We start from the raw sequence: 20428 nt of genomic DNA, 5'->3' as shown, positions 1-20428 counted from the left end.
AAGGAGTGCTCATCCAAGACTGGTGATTCCATACTTTTTGCCAGGGGTTGTATAAAGTTGTCAATGGCAATTTACCTTTCTAAACCCAGTTCTTATAAGTTCCTATTCTATCCTTATAAGTTTCTATTTGACTGTGTGTATGTAATCGCAAATATTCACTTGTATACAAAATATTTGAGTGAACATAATTTATTTGAGTTGATTTGGTTTATGGTGTATTTCTTTCTCTCTCTTTCTCTCTCATATTTGAACAGAACTGCATTGACACGAGTTTACTGTGTCAACACGCAATATACACACACCTAATAATAAAAAAAGTGTTTACTACAAACATGAAAGCTCTCTCTCTCTGTCTCTCATGTTTTATTAAAGTTTAGAAGTAAGCACAATGTGACGCCAGGTAGTGAGGAGTGACGCGAGCCGAGTTAAAAATACAGACAGGCTTATTAGCAGGATGGCTAACAGACACTGCTAACAGAATAGCCAGGCAAACAGTGATCTCACAGATGACAGAAAACGTAGTCAAAAATACAGTCCGAGTTCGTAACCGAGAAGCAGTGCAACCATACATCAAATCCAGAAAGGGCAAAACAAAAGACATAAACCGATAATCCGAAAACAGGGTCGTAACGAGAAGGCAAAAACAATATACAGGAAAACGCTTAGTATGTAACATAAGTTAGCAATACCTTGCGGTGTTTGTTTACAAACTGCTGCCTTAAATACCGGAGCCAGATAGAGATGAACCGGAACTAACTCAGAACACGGGAGAATCAGAGCGTCGGAGTGTAATGCGATTGGGTGAAGACGAACGGGTGCTGTTGACGTCATAATCAGAGGGATTCTGGGAAATGGAGTCCGACAGTGTAGAAGGAGACTGAGGCGGCGTGACACACAAAAGGAATGTAAAGGAAACATTGAATATAATTGAATAAAGCATTTAAAAAATAATTTTTAAATCACGTTTTATTCAATAATGAATTTAATATTAGCTATGCGCCAACTACTGACAGAATAATTATATTGCAATACAGGAAATTATATAGAATAAACACTAACACATATACAGCACAAAGTTAGCTTGCTTTTACAGAATTCAACCTGTTAAACTGTATATAATCTACACATTTTCTTAAGGTAGTATGGGGGAGCAACTACACACTAAAGTACCTAAAAGCAAACAGAAAATAGAAGAAAAGGGGTCAGTGACAATATACCTTTTTTAACCCAGTTCAATTAAGTTCATTTAACTCAAAAGATCCTATTTGAATTTGTGTATGTGCTTGCGAATATTTACCTAAGCCAAAGTTGAGTGACTCCCAATACACACACACCACTTCAGTTTCTAAATCAGTTTCTATGATTTTGCTATTTATAGGTTTATGTTTGAGTAAAATGAACATTATTGTTTATTCTATAAACTACGGACAACATTTCTACCAAATTGCAAATAAAAAGATTGTAATTTAAAGCATTTATTTGCAGAAAATGAGTTCATATTCATAAAGTTTTAAGAGTTCAGAAATCAATATTTGGTGGAATAACCCTGTTTTTTAATCACAGTTTTCATGCATCTTGGCATCATGTTCTCCACCAGTCTTACACACTGCTTTTAGATAAATTTATGCCACTCCTGCTTGGTTTGAAGGCTTGTGATCACCCATCTTCCTGTTGATTATATTCCAGAGATTTTCAATTAGGTAAAATCTAAGAAACTCATAATTTTTAAGTGGTCTCTTATTTTTTGAGTTGAGTTGAGTTGAAACAAATTCGGGGTTTATGGTGTATTTCTTTCTCTCTCTTTCTCTTTCATATTTGAACAGAACTGCATTGACACAAGTTTACTGTGTCAACAAGCAATATACACACACCTAATAATAAAAAAAGTGTTTACTACAAACATGAAAGCTCTCTCTCTCTCTTGTTCTCTCTCTCTCTCTCTCTCTCTCTCTCTGAAGACACGTTCTCACCTCACTTGCTGTGGGTCAGTTGTGGTCAGTGCCTGGCTGCAGTGAAAGCCACATTGTGGTCAGAGATCATAACAATAACGTCATGGTCAGCACCCACACACTGACCTGTGGCCTCCCTCTCTCCGCCTCTCTCTTCAGGACGAGCGAGAATATCTCTGTAGTGTTTATATAGAGTGTGTAGTTCAATGTGTTTCACCACTGTAGTTATATAACAGTAGAACTACAGTGTACCAACTATACTAACTGTACCAGCCACCATTTCTCTTTCTTTCTTTCTTTCTTTCTTTATTTATTTCTTTTCATCTCTTTGTGAGCCAATGTCATGAATGGGTTCTCTTAATGAAAATAGAGCTTCTGATTTGACTACAAAGTGTTTCAGCTGTAGAGAGAAGTGTGTAATAGAGTGGAGAACAGTGAGAGATTAAACACAGTGTTTAAAAACTCCAGCAGCACTGCTGTATCATACCTGCGTTTGATAACACATAAGGCGGGACATGTGTGCATGTCTTTGTAGGTGTGGATGTGTGCGTATTTTCTTTCTTTCTTTCTTTCTTTTCTTCAATATCATGTAGGGAGAAGTGTGTAATAGAGTGAAGGACAGTGAGAGATTAAACAGTGTTTAAGAACTCCAGCAGCACTGCCGTATCTGATCTACTCATACCTGTGTATGATAATACATAAGGGCATGTGTGCATGTCTGTGTGGGTGTGGATTTGTGGATTTGTGTTAGGCGATTATGGTCTAAAAAAAATCACCTTCGATTTTGTCACAAGAAATCTGATTTTCGATTATAATCGTTTTTTTTTTACCCCCTACTAAAAACAAGGTTTACCTATTAAACAAAACAAAATTTACATGTCTATCTAAAATCTGTTTGGTGTTCAGATGCTTTATGTTGAGTCGACTCATTGAGTGAATCAATGATTCAAAACATTGTTTACATGCTGACTCACTGACCTCGTATCTGCACAGTGAAAATCTGATCGTAACTAGATTTTAAGTAGAAAGTGTTGAAACCTAAAAACTTAAAATGTTTTAGTGTACAGATAAGCGGAAAAAATGCAATGTTAATTAACCCTTGGAACCTTGCTGTCAAAGAGACTAGTGTCAGAAAGCTCAAACATTTTTTTTAAATTTCAATACATGGGAAAATGTTAGACAGAAAGGAACAGAAGTTAAGAAAAAAACAAAGGGTTAGGAGAATTGTGGAGCCTGATCCAGAGGTAGACAGGCACCGGCACCCAACCACCATCGCTTTTTAATTTTTTTGTTTTAGTTTACTTGTTTTTACAAATAACAATACTTTTAATAATATACTCATGTGGAAACACAATATTTAAATGTTGTTGTTTTTTTTTACATTTTTACATATTTAGCATCACATGTTAAAGACATGTTAATCTATTACATAATGTGAGTCAGTTACATATTAAGATTATACTAATTGATAGAACTAATTGATCATTTAATATAAGGGAGATGGCACAGGATCATTCTGCACTCTGCACTTTTTTAGTGCAGCAAAATGGGAGGCTTTCGGGTAGTGTGTGACTTTGGGTGTGTGTGTGGGTGTGTGTGTGCTTTCTGCTTTCTATGGAAATGTCAGAAGTGACATAAGTCAGCACAAAAAGAATTGCCTGTTAGCCTAAATCAACCCGACCTAATTTTCCCCAAACCATCATCTTCCCGTATATCACGACAGAGTAAAAAGAAGAGCTGTGCTCCTCATCCCACCATAAATTCGGTTTTCTGTGAACTGAAGCCCCTGCTGAGAGATCTGCATGCGTTTTTGCTGCGTAGAGGAAAATTCGGATAAGTTAGCGCAGGCTTTAGGCGCTTGCTGCCACTGTCAGGCAGACTTCTCCACTTTAGCTGGATTATTCTGTTCAAAATACTTTAACTTTAGTAGTTAGAGCACTTCTGAACACTTTGACACCTGTAGTTTAAGATATGATGTGTTTTTAGTCAGTAACTTTAGCTAATATGACTAGCCAGCTAGGGCTGAACGATTAATTGCATTTGCGATAATCTCGCGATATTTTAAAACGCGATTCTCTAACCGCACTGGCTGCGATTTGACTGGTCACGTGACTTGGGAGCGAGCCAAGCCGAGGACGAGCGGAGCAAACCCGAGCAGAAGGCAGGGAGGTGGAGAAGTGAAGCCAACACAGCGCACTTTAGGGCGTTTTCACACCAGCACTATTTGGTCCGGTTAAAATGAACTCTGGTCCGTTTGTAACTTTAGTGCGGTTCGATTGAGCAGGTGTAAAAACAGTAATCGCACTGGGGTGCGGATCAAAAGAACCGGACCGAGACCAGCTAGAGGAGGTGGGCTCGGTCCAGTACCAAACAAACTCTGGAGCAGTTCGCTTGTGGTGAGAACGTGATCCGCTCTCGATCGGATCCAGCTATTAAATATAAGCCATTTATTTGAGCTAAACTGCTAAAAAAGCAAGCATAGTTTAAACTAATATATTAGCTAGATAACGCTAATTACCACAGCTGTGAACAAACACGGTGTCCATGCACGCGCTGCATTCACTGCTCTGTTTATTATGTATAAATCTGCGCTGCATTCACTGCTCACAGCCGCGTAACTCTGTTTATTATGTATAAATCTGCGCTGCATTCACTGCTCACAGCCGCGTAACTCTGTTTATTATGTATAAATCTGCGCTGCATGCAGAAACACTGTGTTTGAAAGTGCAGCGTTTCAGCGTTCAGTGTTAAAGCACAGATATTTGCGCTGGAACACAAAATCTTCTCGCTGTAAATATTCGCATTTTTATATTTAATGTACTCCCGTGTCAGACAGCTCTGACCAATCAGAGGACACAGGCTGCTCGCGTGGTTTATTGATGCGCATTTTGGTGCGTTTACATCTATGCCTGTGGGAAACCAGACCGAACAGAGCGAGAAAACGCTCCAAGTAAACGAACTCATTAGAAACGAACTACAGGTGTGAACACGCCCTTGTTGCACAATGGCTTCAGGCTCGAAGGAACACGTCAGTTGTGTAGAATTACTTTGGCTTTAAAAAAAGAAGATGCTGCTCAACGTCAGGTACTGTGCTAAACGTGCCTTGCTACTGTTGCTACGACGCGAGGTAACACTACAAACCTTTTTCAGCATTTAAAAAAACACCACAAAGCCTCGTGTGGTATTTGCAAGGCTAAAATGCCAACGACCAGTGCTGCATCTTCAAATACAGAAAATAACGAGTTGGTTAAAGCAGATTCTCTTTATGTTTTTTTGCACTTTAATTTTGATGATGATGTTACTAGCTGGAGAGCAGTAAGTTAAATTTTGTATATCTATTGTTTTTCCTAATTAAAAAAATGGTGAAAAGGAAAAGCTATTTATCTATTTATTTTTCTATAAAAAAAAAAAAAATTATGAAAAGGAAAAGCATAGATTTTTTTGCTTTATTGTTATCTGTGCTTTAAATAAATCTGACATTGTTTATTATTAAACAGATTGATTTATTGCTTCTGTTGTTGAAAAATACTTGAGAAGACAAAAAAATCCAAAATCGTTCAGCCCTATAGCCAGCTACAAACTAGCCAATATTACAATGATAAACAGTGATAAATGAAGGAGTTAGACAGTTAAAATACATCAGAAATAAAGGGTTCAAAACACTTGGTAGCTCTTTACAAACTTTCTCTTTTCTAGCTAAAAGATAAAAGTTGTGCAGTGCCAGGATGCTAATGTTAGCTGAGGTAACTTAGCCTTAGCATTTGTTTGTTTACCAAAAGACTGTCTGCCTTTCTCTGTTTAAATTTCACTCATATGTGATCTACTGTGGCTTTCTGTGCTCTGAATACGGCTTTAATTTAATGTAGTACTGTTAAAATGCTGCGTGGAATTTTATGTATCTATTTTTGCCATAAAACATTTTAAACTTAACTTTAACTTGTTTAATCTACCTAATTTTCCTCTGTACCCTCCCCATCTTCCTTATTTGTTAATTGTTTCCTTTTTTAAAGCACCAGCATTTATTTTCTAACGCTGTATGTAGTGGATGTGCACCACTGTCTGAAGCAGCATTGTGGATATCCAGTATTTTTGCTTGCTACTGGATTTCTCCCTACAGTAAAAAAAAAAGTGTAATTTTGAGTCTTTGCTGAAGAACACACCTTACGCATGCATTCCTGGACAAGCTGAGAGATACCGTATTTTTTGCACTGTAAGGTGCATCGTATTATTTGGCAACGTTTCAATAAATGTCTATTTTCTGGTCTATTTTCATACATAAGGCATACCGGATTTTAAGGCACATTTTGAGCAACAATAGTAAGGAACAGGGGTGTTGTCGCCATGTTTTGCTTCTAATTCAGCAGGTCTCGCCGCTGGTGCTACCTAAGTAAATAAAACTGTAATTTTATAAAACCATTTTCTTTCAAATTCAAACGATGTTACTGAATGTTAATCTACACAGATTTCTCTCCTGAAAAATGTTTATTTAAATGAGTAACCGTATTTTTGCACGGTTAGCAGCATTGCTAACCGTGGTTGGCAGCAGCGTTTAGCGCTAGTAAATGCCGCCCGATAGCAGTACACCGAGGAACCCTGAGTCTTCCAGTAACCCAGGGAGCTATCAGCCAGCGGATTTGTTCCATGTAGCACAGACTACAGTCTGATATACTCGTCTCTGAATGGCGAAAGAGCTAGCGCTGTGGTTAGCAGCTAATGCTAATGCTGCTGCACCCAGCCTTAGTTCTGGAGAAACTTCACTGAAAACTCACCCTTTTAACGGTGTATTTCTTGGGAGTGGCTTTACTGCTCCTTAATTCCTGACTGGTAAAATTCATATATGAGGCACACAGAATTATAAAGCGCAATGACGATTTTAAGTGCGCCTTTTAGTGCGATAAATAGGCTACACCAAAAATACACTGATTTACGTGTACTGGTGTACGTGTTGTCTTGCCCACTCTGCATTCACTTTCAAGGTCTTATTTCTGACATATTAAAGCTCTTAATGGCTGATATCTGGATTTGTGGACACATTAAAGGCCATCCGGACCTTTTTTGTCAGCTGAAGCTCACTGCGAACTTCTGGTACATCGCTTAATAGCTCAGCTCTGTCGATATCTCTTCGTTTAATTAGTTTTTAAAGCTTAAATGAAGTGCTATAAACCGACAAATAAATAAATAAGTAATGCTTAGCTGCTTATTGCTCAAACTAATGGCTATAGCAATCAACCAGTCTTTACTACTACTGTTCCATGGAACATGTCAAAAATGTATAAGCTGAAATAGACATGCGTAGAAGACTTTTGGCATGACTTTTTCATCTGATACTGGTACATACTGGTCGTTTGTGCTATGTGTTCACTTCAGCATCTTACTTACGATATTTTAAAGCTCTTAATGGCTGATCTGTGGGTTTGTTGAGGCATTAAAGCCCACCCGGACCACTTTGGTCAGCTGAGGCTGAGTGTAGACTCCTTATATCGCTTTAATAGCTCAGTTCTGTCGATCTTACTTCCATCAACTGGTTTTATAGCTAAAACCAACCACCCGATAAATAAATAAATAAATAAATGAATAAATGATATTAATGCTGAGCTGCCTTTAGTGCTGACTGATGGATATACAGTAATAGTCAACTAATCTTCACTATGGCTTAGAGCGCTAATGATAGAATGAGTGTGTGCTCGTGTACTTTTATAGTGTATAGCTATACCGTCCAAGCAGTGTGTGTGTGTGTGTGTGTATTTATTATTAGGACGTGTTGGTGTATCTGTTGAGGGAGCGTTTTAGTATTACAGCGTAAGCATATATTTTCATACTTTATCCTACCCACTGACGCATCCCTATAAGCCAGCTGCAGTGGTGCGTGTAGTGTATATATGTGTGTGTGTGTAAGAGAGAGATAAAATGCTTTGCTTACGCTTTCTCCTCTGTCTCTGTATAATAATTTGCGTAACAGGCCACTTTAGAAAGCCCTGGGCCTTCTGGCTGCTGGAGATTGCATATTTGGCAGCTGCCGTCTGCCGTCTGGAGAAAGTGGACGACCTTCACGCCAACCGGTAGATTTACTGGCTGGAGTGCAACTCGGCTCAATCAGCCGGACCGTGCGATGATCCACAGTCTCGGAAATAGAAAGTGACAGAGAGAGGCTGGCTTGGAGTCACCTCACTGACCAGCCATTGTGTGTGTAGTCTCAGAGAGACAGACCTCGGCCTCTATTGTTGGAGAGTCTTAGCGGTTTACGATGGGAAATGGAGGCTCTAGTACCCTGTTGGCCCTCCTCTAGCCTCATATAGGTTATAACATATAGGTTCTGAGATGTTGCAGCTGGACCTGTAGATCCTGCACACTCTTAGGTTGCTAAAACTGGCATCCCAGTAGACAATAAATCTGAAGACCAAGTCTAGTAAGGGTGTACTCACACTAGGCATGGCTCAGTTGGCATGGTAAGCCTGCACTCACACTGCGTTTAAACAATCTGTGCCCGAGCACGCTTACGTCACTACTTACTGCTCAGTGGGCTTGCCGGTGTTGTGCTGAATTCAACACCCCCGCCACGCAAAGCACCCTCTCTCGAGAGAGCGAGGAGATAATGCACGCAAAAATCAAAGTTATCTCAGTCACTGTTACATACGTAGTGTCACTCCTGAGAGGGAGTGCTTTTCCTTTTGGCTGAAACAATCCTTTCTTTAAGTTTACTTAAACTTTACTTAATTTCTGCATACAATATTACCTAATTACAATTACTTAATTTATACAAAATTACTAAAATTTAATTATTTTAGTTAAAACACACATATGTAAATATACAATTGACATAATCTCAAAGATTTATTTTGCAAACAGTCCAAGTCTCACTGTTTTAACACATAGATGACATGTAATACATTCCTTTAGTATGCTAAAAAGAATGTATAACATGCTATCAATGTGTTGAGACAGTGTAATATGCGTGTTTTAAAGCTCACCTTCCGCGAAAATCCGATTTTTCTTGTTTTTTGTGGAATACAGTAGGTCTCTCCGAGTTGAATGTGTACACCTGCACATTAAACTGTTTTGCAGCCCCCATTGTCTGCAGGAGCTAAGCAAAGAAATCCCCCCTCCCCCCCTCCGAAAAACGGGTGAATTTTGAATTATCTTTCTGCCTACGTAGGCAGAAACTCACAGACCAGCCCACCTTGGCTCGAGAAACTCCCAGAGGCGGAGCTGAAGCGACGCAACATCACCGCTCATCAGTTAGGAGGTGGGAGGCAGTGAGCGGCAGAGCGGTGGAGGGGCGTCGCAGTGCTCCTAGCCAATCAGAGGAGAGATATTTGCATGCTGTTTGCATGTATGAATATTCATGAGCAAAGCTGGAATCCGGTCATTTTGGACACACCCCTAAAACAGTCAATTAAAAAAGAGCTATACAGAGACACCTGAGCACTTTTTTTTTACAAAAACGGCTCACATGTCATTCATTCATACTAGAGACCACAACTAGACATTTTAAAATGAAAGAAAAAACGACGGAAGGTGACCTGTAACTAAAAATATTTAAATTTCAGGAATTATAATATATTATGTATCATAAATTATTTGAGTAATATTGTATAAATTAATTAATTGTAATTAGGTAATATTGTATGCAGAAATTAAGTAAAGTGATTCAGCAAAAATTCATTAAGTAAAGTTTACTAAAATAAAGGATTGACTGAAGTTCAGTTAACTTTTTTACTCTATGTAACATTTAAGTCTTAAAACCGAGTTGAAGTTACTTAAATTTACATGAAATTAAATTTACTTAAAAAAAAGCAAATGCAGAAAGTTGTGAAACTTTTTAAAAATAAATTTTACTCATCAAATTTTCAGTGTACTGTGACATATTCAACATGTCATCGATATCATATCCTCACTTCATCTTCTTTTACTGCCTTTCACTGCTTGTGAATTTACCCACCGTCCTCCTCTCTGTCTGTGTGTGTGTCCACAGTGGGTGCTGGCATTTGAAATCTTCATCCCCCTCGTCCTTTTCTTCATCCTGCTGGGTCTGAGGCAGAAGAAGCCCGCCATACCCGTGAAAGAAGGTAAGGCTTTGAACAGCACCGGGGAGATTTAGGGACCGCAAGACCAAAGAGAAGAAAGGAGGGAGGAAAAAAAGGAGGGCATGAGAAAGAAAAAAATGGAGTTAGAGAGTGGGCTGAGGAGTCACCTTTCAAAGTTTGAGGACTTTTGATGCAAATGAGCCTCTTTGTATGTTTGATGGTATAGCTGTGTTATAATCCATTTTTTCTCCCAAAACTGCAAAATGAAGGATGTTTTAAAATGCAGTAGTTGAGAGTTTATTGAACATGTATGTCAGTATTTGCAGGATAACATGAAAATATTATATAGAGTAAACCATCTAAGGGTGCATTTAAACCTACATTTTTTTATTTTTTTATTTTTTTGGTCCATACCAAAATAGCAGATTCCATGAGCCACAGTCTAAACAAAAAACTATATGGTTCTAGATCAGGGGTGTCCAAACTTTTTTTGTTGGGGGCCAGAAGGAGAAATATATTTAAAGTCACGGGCCACAGATTCTGTAATAAAACAAATAATGAAATATACCACTTTAAATAATACATTTTCCTGATTACTTTCATTTATACACCATTTTACTTGACTTACTATCGTTATCTATCTTTGACAGTGTTGTGTAAACTAAGATTTTTCAAATTGATGTTTAATTTCATGATGTCTCCTAATATTGAACTTCTTAATTACGGCAACTTTTAGACTCTTTTGCCCGTTTTTCTGCGCTACAACCGAACACTCTCGCCCCTTTTAGACTCTTTGGCCCGTTTTTCTGCGCTACAACTGCGCACCCTCTCCGCTTTTAGACTCTTTGGCCCGTTTTTCTGCGCTACAACTGAGCACCCTCTCCGCTTTTAGACTCTTTGGCCCGTTTTTCTGCTAAACAACTGCGCACTCTCTCCACTTTTAGACTCTTTGGCCCGTTTTTCTGCTATACAACTGCGCACCCTCTCTGCTTTTAGACTCTCTGGCCCGTTTTTCTGCGCTACAGCTGAGCACTCTCTCCGCTTTTAGACTCTTTGGCCCGTTTTTCTGCGTTAGAAATGTGCACTCTCTCTGCTTTTAGACTCTTTTGCCCTTTTTTGTGCTACAACTGAGCACTCTCTCCGCTTTTATACTCTTTGGCCTGTGTTTCTGCGCTACAACTTCACCCTCTCCGCAAATGGCCCGCGGGCCGTAGTTTGGACACCCCTGTTCTAGATGGTCTGGCACACTATATAGGAAGAAAAAGGTTTGTGCCGAAATCTGATTCCCCTTTAATGCAACAGTATGGGTACAACAGATTACACGGTTGATTACTGTATCTACTGTAACTGTAGATTATGAACCCTCATTTATAAACAGAAATAAAATAGAAAATAATCTGAAGGTAATCTGTTACAATTTTTCTGCTGCATGACACGTGCATTTAAAGGGAGTAGAATTCTGTCAAGAAAGAACCTAAAAAAAGACAATTCAATCAACTGATAACATTCTAGAATTTAATCAGTGTATAATAATTACAGACAAATTTCTTTAGTGTGCTCATTCCCTTAACTACAATGTAAACCCAAAACTATGTGAATCAAACAGAGAAAACCCAGTGAACCATGGTTCAGGTTCTAGTCAAGACCCTCAGGTGTGAAAGTGATCTAAATCAGTGGTTCTCAAACAGGTCTTCTCTGATCTTCAGGCACATTTAAAATTTTCCCTCTGTCCCTATGTTTTTTTTGTACGTGGTGTGAATTTTCTGATCTCAGAGGACCAGTTTGAGAACCAGTGAAGTACACTGAATTACATTATATTGACTCAAGGGCCATTAAACTAAAGTGACTGGAGATTTTTTCCCCATTTATAAAATTGTTTTATATATATAATATATATAATTCACAAGTAATGGAACTTATCGATCGAAGGCTTAATTGAGAACATCTCATATATGTTATATATATATATATATATATATATATATATATATATATATATATATATATATATATATATATTTCTATTGCAGTAAAAGTACAAGACATTCATTAATGTCATTAGTGCCTTGTAGCTACAAACAGGGACAAATAAACATTTATATTATTAACCATAAAAAAAATCTAATGTCCATGATAACGCACACTTTTAAATATATAGTAGATCTTTTTTTTTCTCCAGTAGGAAAGTGTAGAATTTACACCATAGAACTTATTAATTACGTTGTTATTATATTTAATTAAATTTTTAAATTTTTAGTAGTTTTTATATAGTTTAACTGCTTTTATGTATTTTTTTAGATTTAATTAGCAATATAGCTTTTTTATTTCTGTATTATTTTCAAGTTTCAAAATAACTAAAACATCCTGATATATAAATAAATATATAAAATCTTGTTAATACTGTTTTAAATATGCTTTTATATGCTGACTGAAATATGATATATAATAGTAGTTAATAGTAGTTAAACAGCTTAAGAAATTGGCACACCTGTGTACGTTGTGACTAGGCCTGTCACGATAAGACTTTTTTGTGGACGATATATTGTCCCAGAAATTATTGCGATACACGATATTTTTGTCATTTTAAGACTAACAAATACAACTGATATAATGATAAGAGAATAGCATACAAAAACAATGATACACTTTTTAAAGACAACACAATTTGAATGAATCATTTATTATAATGAGTTTTTAGGGAATTATATACTTATTATTTCTTCACCTACTTTAGTCCACACTGTGTGTATGTTATTGAGTCACAGTTATTGAAGCACGACTGGCTAAAATATTTTTCACTGTTATATATGTGAACAAACATACAAATAAACACACTAGACGAAATCACAACTATCAAGAGGTCATGTTGATTAATCGTACGCTAAATCGATATTGAAATTATTGTGACAGGCCTAGTTGTGAGGTGTTACCTTGTTATCTTAATGTTGTCCAGCGTGCTCATGGCAAGGCAATGTGAATTATTATGGGAGTTCCAGCGAGGCCTGATAGTGCGACATTTCATTTCTCAAGTATAAATATTCATACATTGCTCACACATATCCTACAGGTTCAGTACAGTGTTCTGTAGCTTTCACAGGAGAAGACAAAAGTCATGGGACACCATACTAGTCAGTTTATACTCCCCGTTTTCATTCTAGCTGCTAGTAGAGCTATGCTGCAACCCATTTCTGATGCATGAATGTTCAGACATTTTACATTCCTTGATCCACAGTGTCACGCATTCAGATTGAGTGTGCTGAGTTATAATTACCACCCACAGTGGACAGAGCAGTGGATGGTAATGATCATGACCAGCAGCTTCTGGCCAAATTGTCCGTGTGAACAACGATAAGCGATAATCTGTCAGAAATCAAAAATCACATCCATAATTAGTGTCCGAGACTCTGTACACACATGTCCTACGGTGTTCCTACAGTGTTCTTTAGCTTTCACAGGAGAAGACAAAAGTCATGGGACAACATACTAGTCAGTTTATACTCCCTGTGTTCATTCTAGCTGCCAGTAGAGCAATGCTGCAACCCAAAGCAGCAGCATTCCATTTCTGATGCATGAATGTTCAGACATTTAACATTCCTTGATCCACAGCGTCACGCATTCAGATTGAGTGTGCTGAGTTATAATTACCACCCACAGTGGACAGAGCAGTGGATGGTAATGATCATGACCAGCAGCTTCTGGCCAAATTGTCCGTGTGAACAACGATAAGCGATAATCTGTCAGAAATAAAAAATCACATCCATATTTAGTGTCAGAGACTCAGGTTCTGTACAATGTTTTTTAGCTTCCACAGGAGATGACAAAAGTCATGGGACACCATACTAGTCAGTTTATACTCAATCTGTGTTAATTCTAGCTGACAGTAGAGCAATGCTGCAACCCAAAGCAGCAGCAAAACTGCATCACCTTGCCGTCGCCCCCTGGTGGCTGAAGGAAACACAGCGAACCGGACCTATTTCCATTCAGCAGGCATTACAGTGCTGCCAAAAGGCCCAGGCCCATTGTACTAGTCAATAGCAGTGCTTGTGCTGTGAGTGAATTGGAGAGACTGGAGTGAGAGAGAAAGAGAGAGAGAGGGAGAGAGAGAGAGAAAGAGGGAGAGCTCGGATGGCCCGTGGCCGTGATGAACGAGTGGAATTCAGACTGCAAGTGATGGATAATAGGTCCTATGTCCTTCTATATGTGACCACGCAGTGCTTCTTGTACAACTTTGCTAATCTGCCATTGATTGCAAAGATTGTTTGGCTTGTGGCCAGCGCTGTAGTGTGGAGTTTAGTGGTGGTTGATTTGTGTTTTTCTTTTCACGGAGCATCCTCATTAGTCTCTGTCACCACCATCATAGTGTTCTTGTTTGTTTCCAATGCTGAAGGAAATCACACGCCATCTTTTTCTTTTTTGTCTTTTACATGTATTTTTGTTTTTTTCTTTTTACTCCTCTCTCTCTCTCTGTCATCTGTCTTTTCTATCTTTTTCTCTCCATCTCTCTCTCTCTCTCTCTCTCTCTCAATCTCTGACATGGTGCATGTTCACTGCATGCTGGACCAGTGTGTAAGTCTGAGCATTGTTTTATTTTGTTATTCAGTGTTGCTGATTGATGAAATCTGTGCCATCTGTGCTGCATCTAGGCTTTTCCATCGTCTAACTGTGTGCTGTGGTTTGGCTGTGTGTTGCTGTGTGTGTTCTGTTCCGCTGTGTGTCTATCCATGTGTGAATTGGGGTATGTGGGTGTGTGTGTGTGTGTTTGTGTGTGTGTTTATGTGTCACTTAATGAGGAAGATTGTACTCTGTGTCTAACTGATCTTGTTTCGTAAATCAGAATGAAGATGATAAACAGCCCACTGCAGATCCTTAGACTCTAAACAGACATCTGTTAACACACACTTGCTAACAGTATCTTACCTAGGGCCTGGTCGATATATAAATATATGAATAGTCTGTCACCAATAACGATACTGCAGACATCCCCCCTGCAAAGACTCATTTAATAAAGGTAGAAGCTGAAAAATGACACCTGTAAACTGCCTACTATGGGCAGTACAGTCAGAGATTGTGCCTTTTATATTCCCTGTGTTTGAACTCTACAATATGGAACTGCAGAACTAATTGGAATCGATGCACTATGAAAGATAGGGGTTGAGTGCAATTCCCACCAACAGAGATCACTGATAGGTTTATTGAGAGACCAATCCAGTTGTTCACTCTGTGTCACATGAGCAATACTGCAGAGCTAAATGGAATCGATGCACTATGAAAGAGAGGGTTTGAGTGCAGTTCCCACCAACAGAGATCACTGATAGGTTTAATGAGAGACCAATCAGGATGCTTGCTCTGTGTCACATAGGCAATACTGCAAAGCTAAATGGAATTGATGCACTATGAAAAAAAAGGGTTGAGTGCAATTCCCGCCAACAGAGATCACTGATAAGTTTATTGAGAGACCAATCAGGGTGCTCTCTTTATGTCACACGGGCAATACAGTTGTCTTTTATATTCCCTGTGTTTAAACTATCCAATTTGGAGCTGCAGAACTAAATGGAATTGATGCACTATGAAAGAGAGGGGTTGAGTGCAATTCCCACCAACAGAGATCACTGATAGGTTTATTAAGAGACCTATCAGATTGTTCACTCTGTGTCTCATGGGCAATACTGCAGAGCTAAAAGGAATTGGTGCACTATGAAAGAGAGGGGTCAAGTGCAATTCCCACCAACAGAGATCACTGATAGGTTTATTAAGAGACCTATCAGATTGTTCACTCTGTGTCTCATGGGCAATACTGCAGAGCTAAAAGGAATTGGTGCACTATGAAAGAGAGGGGTCAAGTGCAATTCCCACCAACAGAGATCACTTCTCTGATAGGCTTATTGAGAGACCAATCAGGATGCTCTTTCTGTGTCACATGGGCAATACAGTCAGGGATAGTTCCTTTTATATTCCCTCTGTTTAACTCCCCAACATGGGGCTGCAGAAATAAATGGAATTGATGCACTATGAAAAAGAAGGGTTGAGGTCAATTGCAAGTGGGATATCTGATACTGAGGAATGAAACATTATGATAAGTTGTAATATGGATGTATATCATTGAATATAGGGTCATAAATAGTGTAAATAGAAAAAAATATATATTTTTTTATTTTTAGAGCATGAAAAAAATTATGTTTAAGCTGGTCTCTTCATGAATGAACTGTCAATTATTAAAACCGGCTATCAATAATTTTCCTTCTTTATCGGTTATACATTTTCAATGCAAAAAATTCTTAGTATCAGACAATGTTATCGACCAACCAATATATCGGCCGGGCCCTAGTTCTCACACTGACATACAGTAGCTCTCATGTCTCTTCCATTTCATATAAAGGAAAAAATAGAGTGAATAGAACAAGAATGGTGGAAAAAAGCAAAGGTAAAGAAGAATTTGAAGACCGGAAATTGCATCTCTGTGTAAACTAACAATGATCATTTCATAATAATGAAACAAACTGCCTCAAACTGCCTCACACTGCCCTGCATTATAATCAGTCCATTTACCAACATCAACATCAATACTTACAACATGCCAGTGCTCAATGCTCTCAGGTTCAGACTGATTCCCGTCCACTTACTGCTTCTGACCGATGTTGATCTGGTTAATCCTGAGCTGTGTGGTCCGAGAGGAAGCAGATGTCAGACAGGAGCGCTGTAGAGCCGCTCTCTCGCTGGACGAGCCGTCACTGGAACAGCAGAAATATGACAGGAGCTTGTGTACACACAGGCCCGGGGAGGATTCACTGCAGGCCCAGGTGCTGACAGCCGAGCAGTGTTCATCTCATTCACCCACTGGATGACTGGAGGCTTATTAGTGCGTGCTGGGACATGGAGTGAGGGACAAGCTAAACAGAGAGGTGAAGCTAAAGCTGCATGAACTGGGACTGTATTCTATATTTTACCTTGAAGTTGTTTATTTACAGTTACATAAGGTTTACTTAACCAAAAAGAGCCATTTCTAATTTATATTTCCCATTTTCTCCAATTACCAAATGCCAATTACCAATTACCCAACCCACTTATTAGAACTCCCCCTATCACTAGTGATGCCCCAACACCAGGAGGATGAAGACATATAAAGTTAGACTCCGCCTCTTTTCAAACTGCTGCTGATGCAGCATTGCCGAGTAGCATCACAGCACACTCGGAGGAAAGCGCAGCGACTCGGTTCTGATACATCAGCTGATCGACATTACCCTTTGGAGTGATGTGGGGAAAAAGACAGCCATCTACCTACCCAGAGAAAGCAAGGCCAATTGTACTCTCTCAGGGCTCCAGCCCCTGACGGCAAGCTGCGTGGCCGGGATTCAAACCAGCGATCTCTCAATCATAGTGGCAGCGCTTTAGTAGACCGCTGGACCTCTTGGATTGTAGAATACAGATAAAGAATTATTCATAGTCGACATTAGGGGTGTGTCATATTTTGTTGCATGGAAAAATATTCTGTTTTGAATATATTGTCTATAATGAAATTGTTTGTCTATTTGTTTTGAATTCTTTATTATTAATTTATTATGTTTATTTTTGTACTTTATATACAGTAGATTAAACTGTAGATTCAAATATATTTAACATTTATTTTTTTGCAATTATTATCATTAGTTTTAGTAAGTCTTAGTAAGTTATTGTTGTAAAAAAATAAACAAAAGTTTATATACTAAATGTTGTTAATTATCCACTTTAAATTAATTCAGTATCCACTATATCACTAAATTATTCCATATCTTATCTATGAATTATTCAGTATCCAATAAGAATTACTAGCAACTACTTTGTCCGCTACTGATTATTCAATATCTGTTCTGAATTATTTAATAATGAATATGAAATGTTCTGTAAATAAATTGGGTTAATAGAGTTTTTTAATAGAGAATACAGGATTTTTTTTTAGTTTAGTTAGTATGAGCAAATATCGAAATGCCTTGCAGCTCAAATCTCATTCATTCTATATAATGAGACGTACAGTCTGGAGAGCTGCAGCGAATTCCAGCCCAGACTGAAGCAGATCATGTTAATGCGAAGGTTTTCTAAAATTCAATTAAGCAAAATTGACTGCACCCCCTTAAGAGGGCATTTTACTGCTAAAGTAATCTCCCTGCCTGGGATCAGCCTTTATTGATCCTGTAATTACGAAATTGGGCCTATAATTGCTCCAATGATTTAATGATCCTTCTGTTAATGAACGGCTTGGGGGAAATGCGAGCGTCCATTCTGAAAGCCTCAGTCTCTTTACAATCAACCTGAGCCACCGGTCATTTTGGCGTCTTCCCCTGAAAGTCAAACACAGAGTTGTTGGCACTGATGGAGGGATACGGAAGGTTACTCAAACAGAATCTGCTGATGCTCCTTTTCTTAACGTGATGGATCGGCCAAAAATCAAATATACACCTAATACTGAACGCAGCGGTGCCAAGTGCAGGCCTAAATCATCAAACACTTCACATCCAATCAAAGCCAGGTGTTACAAAATCTCAAATTGACTGGCTTATGTAGTTTCTGAAATTTTATGAGATTTCAAGTTGAATGAACATTAACTTCCACTGGTTTTTTCTTTCTCTTGTATTTGCCAGTTTCCATTTTGGAAATTCAAGGTTTTTGAATTTAAGCAAAGATAATGAATTATATTATTCAATATTGCACCTGTTAATTACAAGTGTGTCATGATTTAGGCCTACAAGTTTATAGTTTTTATTTAGGTTTTCCATTCAGAAGTAGGTGGCTACTGCCTAAGCCTTAGCACTATTATTGGGACATTGAAAACTAGTTCCCAGCTGATGACTTAGGCCTTGCTCTTTCTGGGTGGGCAGGATGACCCTCTATCTCTCCTTTCATTACTCAACAAAATGTTATCCGCAATGTGCGTCTGTTAGCTGACTTATATGGACAAAGGTTTTCTGTATACAGCTCTGGAAAAAAATGTAGTTTCTTTGATTTTACCAAATTGAAAAAAACTCTGGAAGGATAGATGATCACAAGCCATCAAACCAAGCTGAACTGCTTACATTTTTGCACCAGGAGTGGCATAAAGTTATCCAAAAGCAGTGTGAAAAACTGGTGCTAAGATGCATGAAAACTGTGATTAAAAACCAGGGTTACTCCACCACATATTAATTTCCCAACTCTTAAAACTTTATGAATATGAACTTGTTTTCTTTGCATTATTTGAGGTCTGAAAGCTCTGCTTCTTTTTTTTTTATTTCAGCCATTTCTCATTTTCTGCAAATAAAAGCTCTAAATGAAAATATTTCTCTTTGGAAATGTTGTACATAGTTTATAGAATAAAACAACAATATTTATTTTACTCAAACATAAACCTATAAATAGCAAAATCAGAGAAACTGATTCAGAAACTGAAGTAGTATCTTATTTTTCTTTCCAGAGCTGTATATATGAAACCTGCTCATTTATTGTTGTTTAAAAAAAGAGTTTAACCTTTTTAAGAGACTGAATAATTTACCAAACAATTCAAAGCAAATATGAAATAATGAAAGATAGTTGCATAGTAACTCATAGTGGATACTAAATAAATAATACTGATTACTGAAAAGCTCACAGCAGATATGGAATAATTAGTATTGGATACAAAATAATTCATAGGCGATACTAAATGAAATTGTATTACAGAAAAATTTAAATAAACAATAATAAATAATACATAGCAGTTATTGTGTAATTCACAGTAATTACTGAACAATTCAGACTGGATGGACTGGAGTAAATTGTAGTAGATACTGAATAGTTCACAGCAGATACTAATAATATTAAGTATATAATAAAATTCATATTAGACACTAATTCCACTAATTTCCAGATAATGGATCATTTATAGTGGATTAATAACGAATAATAGTAATTCATAATGAATAATGAATAATAGTTCCGAAAAATAAAATGTAATAGTAAGCTTTGGATTCAAGAGTAAAGCAATGTACAAAATACCTTCTTAAAAAGTAGGTGGCTCTCAGCACACAGTCATAGTCAGTGCAATGGTCTAAGCATTGTCCCTTTTACGCGAATATTACAATTTTTTTTTACCTTCGGATGCCTTTAGCCTTGCTCTCTCTGAGTGATTAAGATGGCGCTCCATCATCCCTCTACAAAAGTACAAAAGTATTTGGACATCTGCTCATTCATTGTTCATTCCAAAATCACAGGTGTTTAAAGATGGATGCTCACCACTCTGCTTGATCCCTAGATACCCTACTCATCCCAGTCTCAAATGTATTATATGGAGCACCATAATTCCAGATAACACAGTTCTCCACGCTGCTCTGCAGCTCAATTATTGTCAGAGACTTTATACGTCTCTATCCCACCAATACTTGGCAATACTTCGCTTCTACAGGGATAAGACAAGTGTGTCCATCACGGCTGCAATTGGAGATACCAGTACCTTTATCTTTAAGAGTTTAT

General features: G+C 37.9%; 1 protein-coding gene across 1 annotated transcript in view; it reads left to right on the top strand.

Moving 5' to 3' along the window:
* The window catches only part of abca2 (ATP-binding cassette, sub-family A (ABC1), member 2), a 124552-nt gene that overhangs the window by 46837 nt on the left and 57287 nt on the right, over positions 1–20428 (top strand). Inside the window, exon 2 of the mRNA XM_049470310.1 lies at positions 9922–10015. Within this exon, the coding sequence (XP_049326267.1) occupies positions 9922–10015 (94 nt within the window). The remainder of the gene's footprint in view (positions 1–9921; positions 10016–20428) is intronic.

Source organism: Astyanax mexicanus, chromosome 22 (genome assembly GCF_023375975.1).
Source record: "Astyanax mexicanus isolate ESR-SI-001 chromosome 22, AstMex3_surface, whole genome shotgun sequence".
In the NCBI taxonomy this organism is placed as follows: domain Eukaryota; kingdom Metazoa; phylum Chordata; class Actinopteri; order Characiformes; family Acestrorhamphidae; genus Astyanax; species Astyanax mexicanus.
Note: the sequence above shows the minus strand (reverse complement) of the source record. Positions and strands in the feature narration are given on the sequence as shown.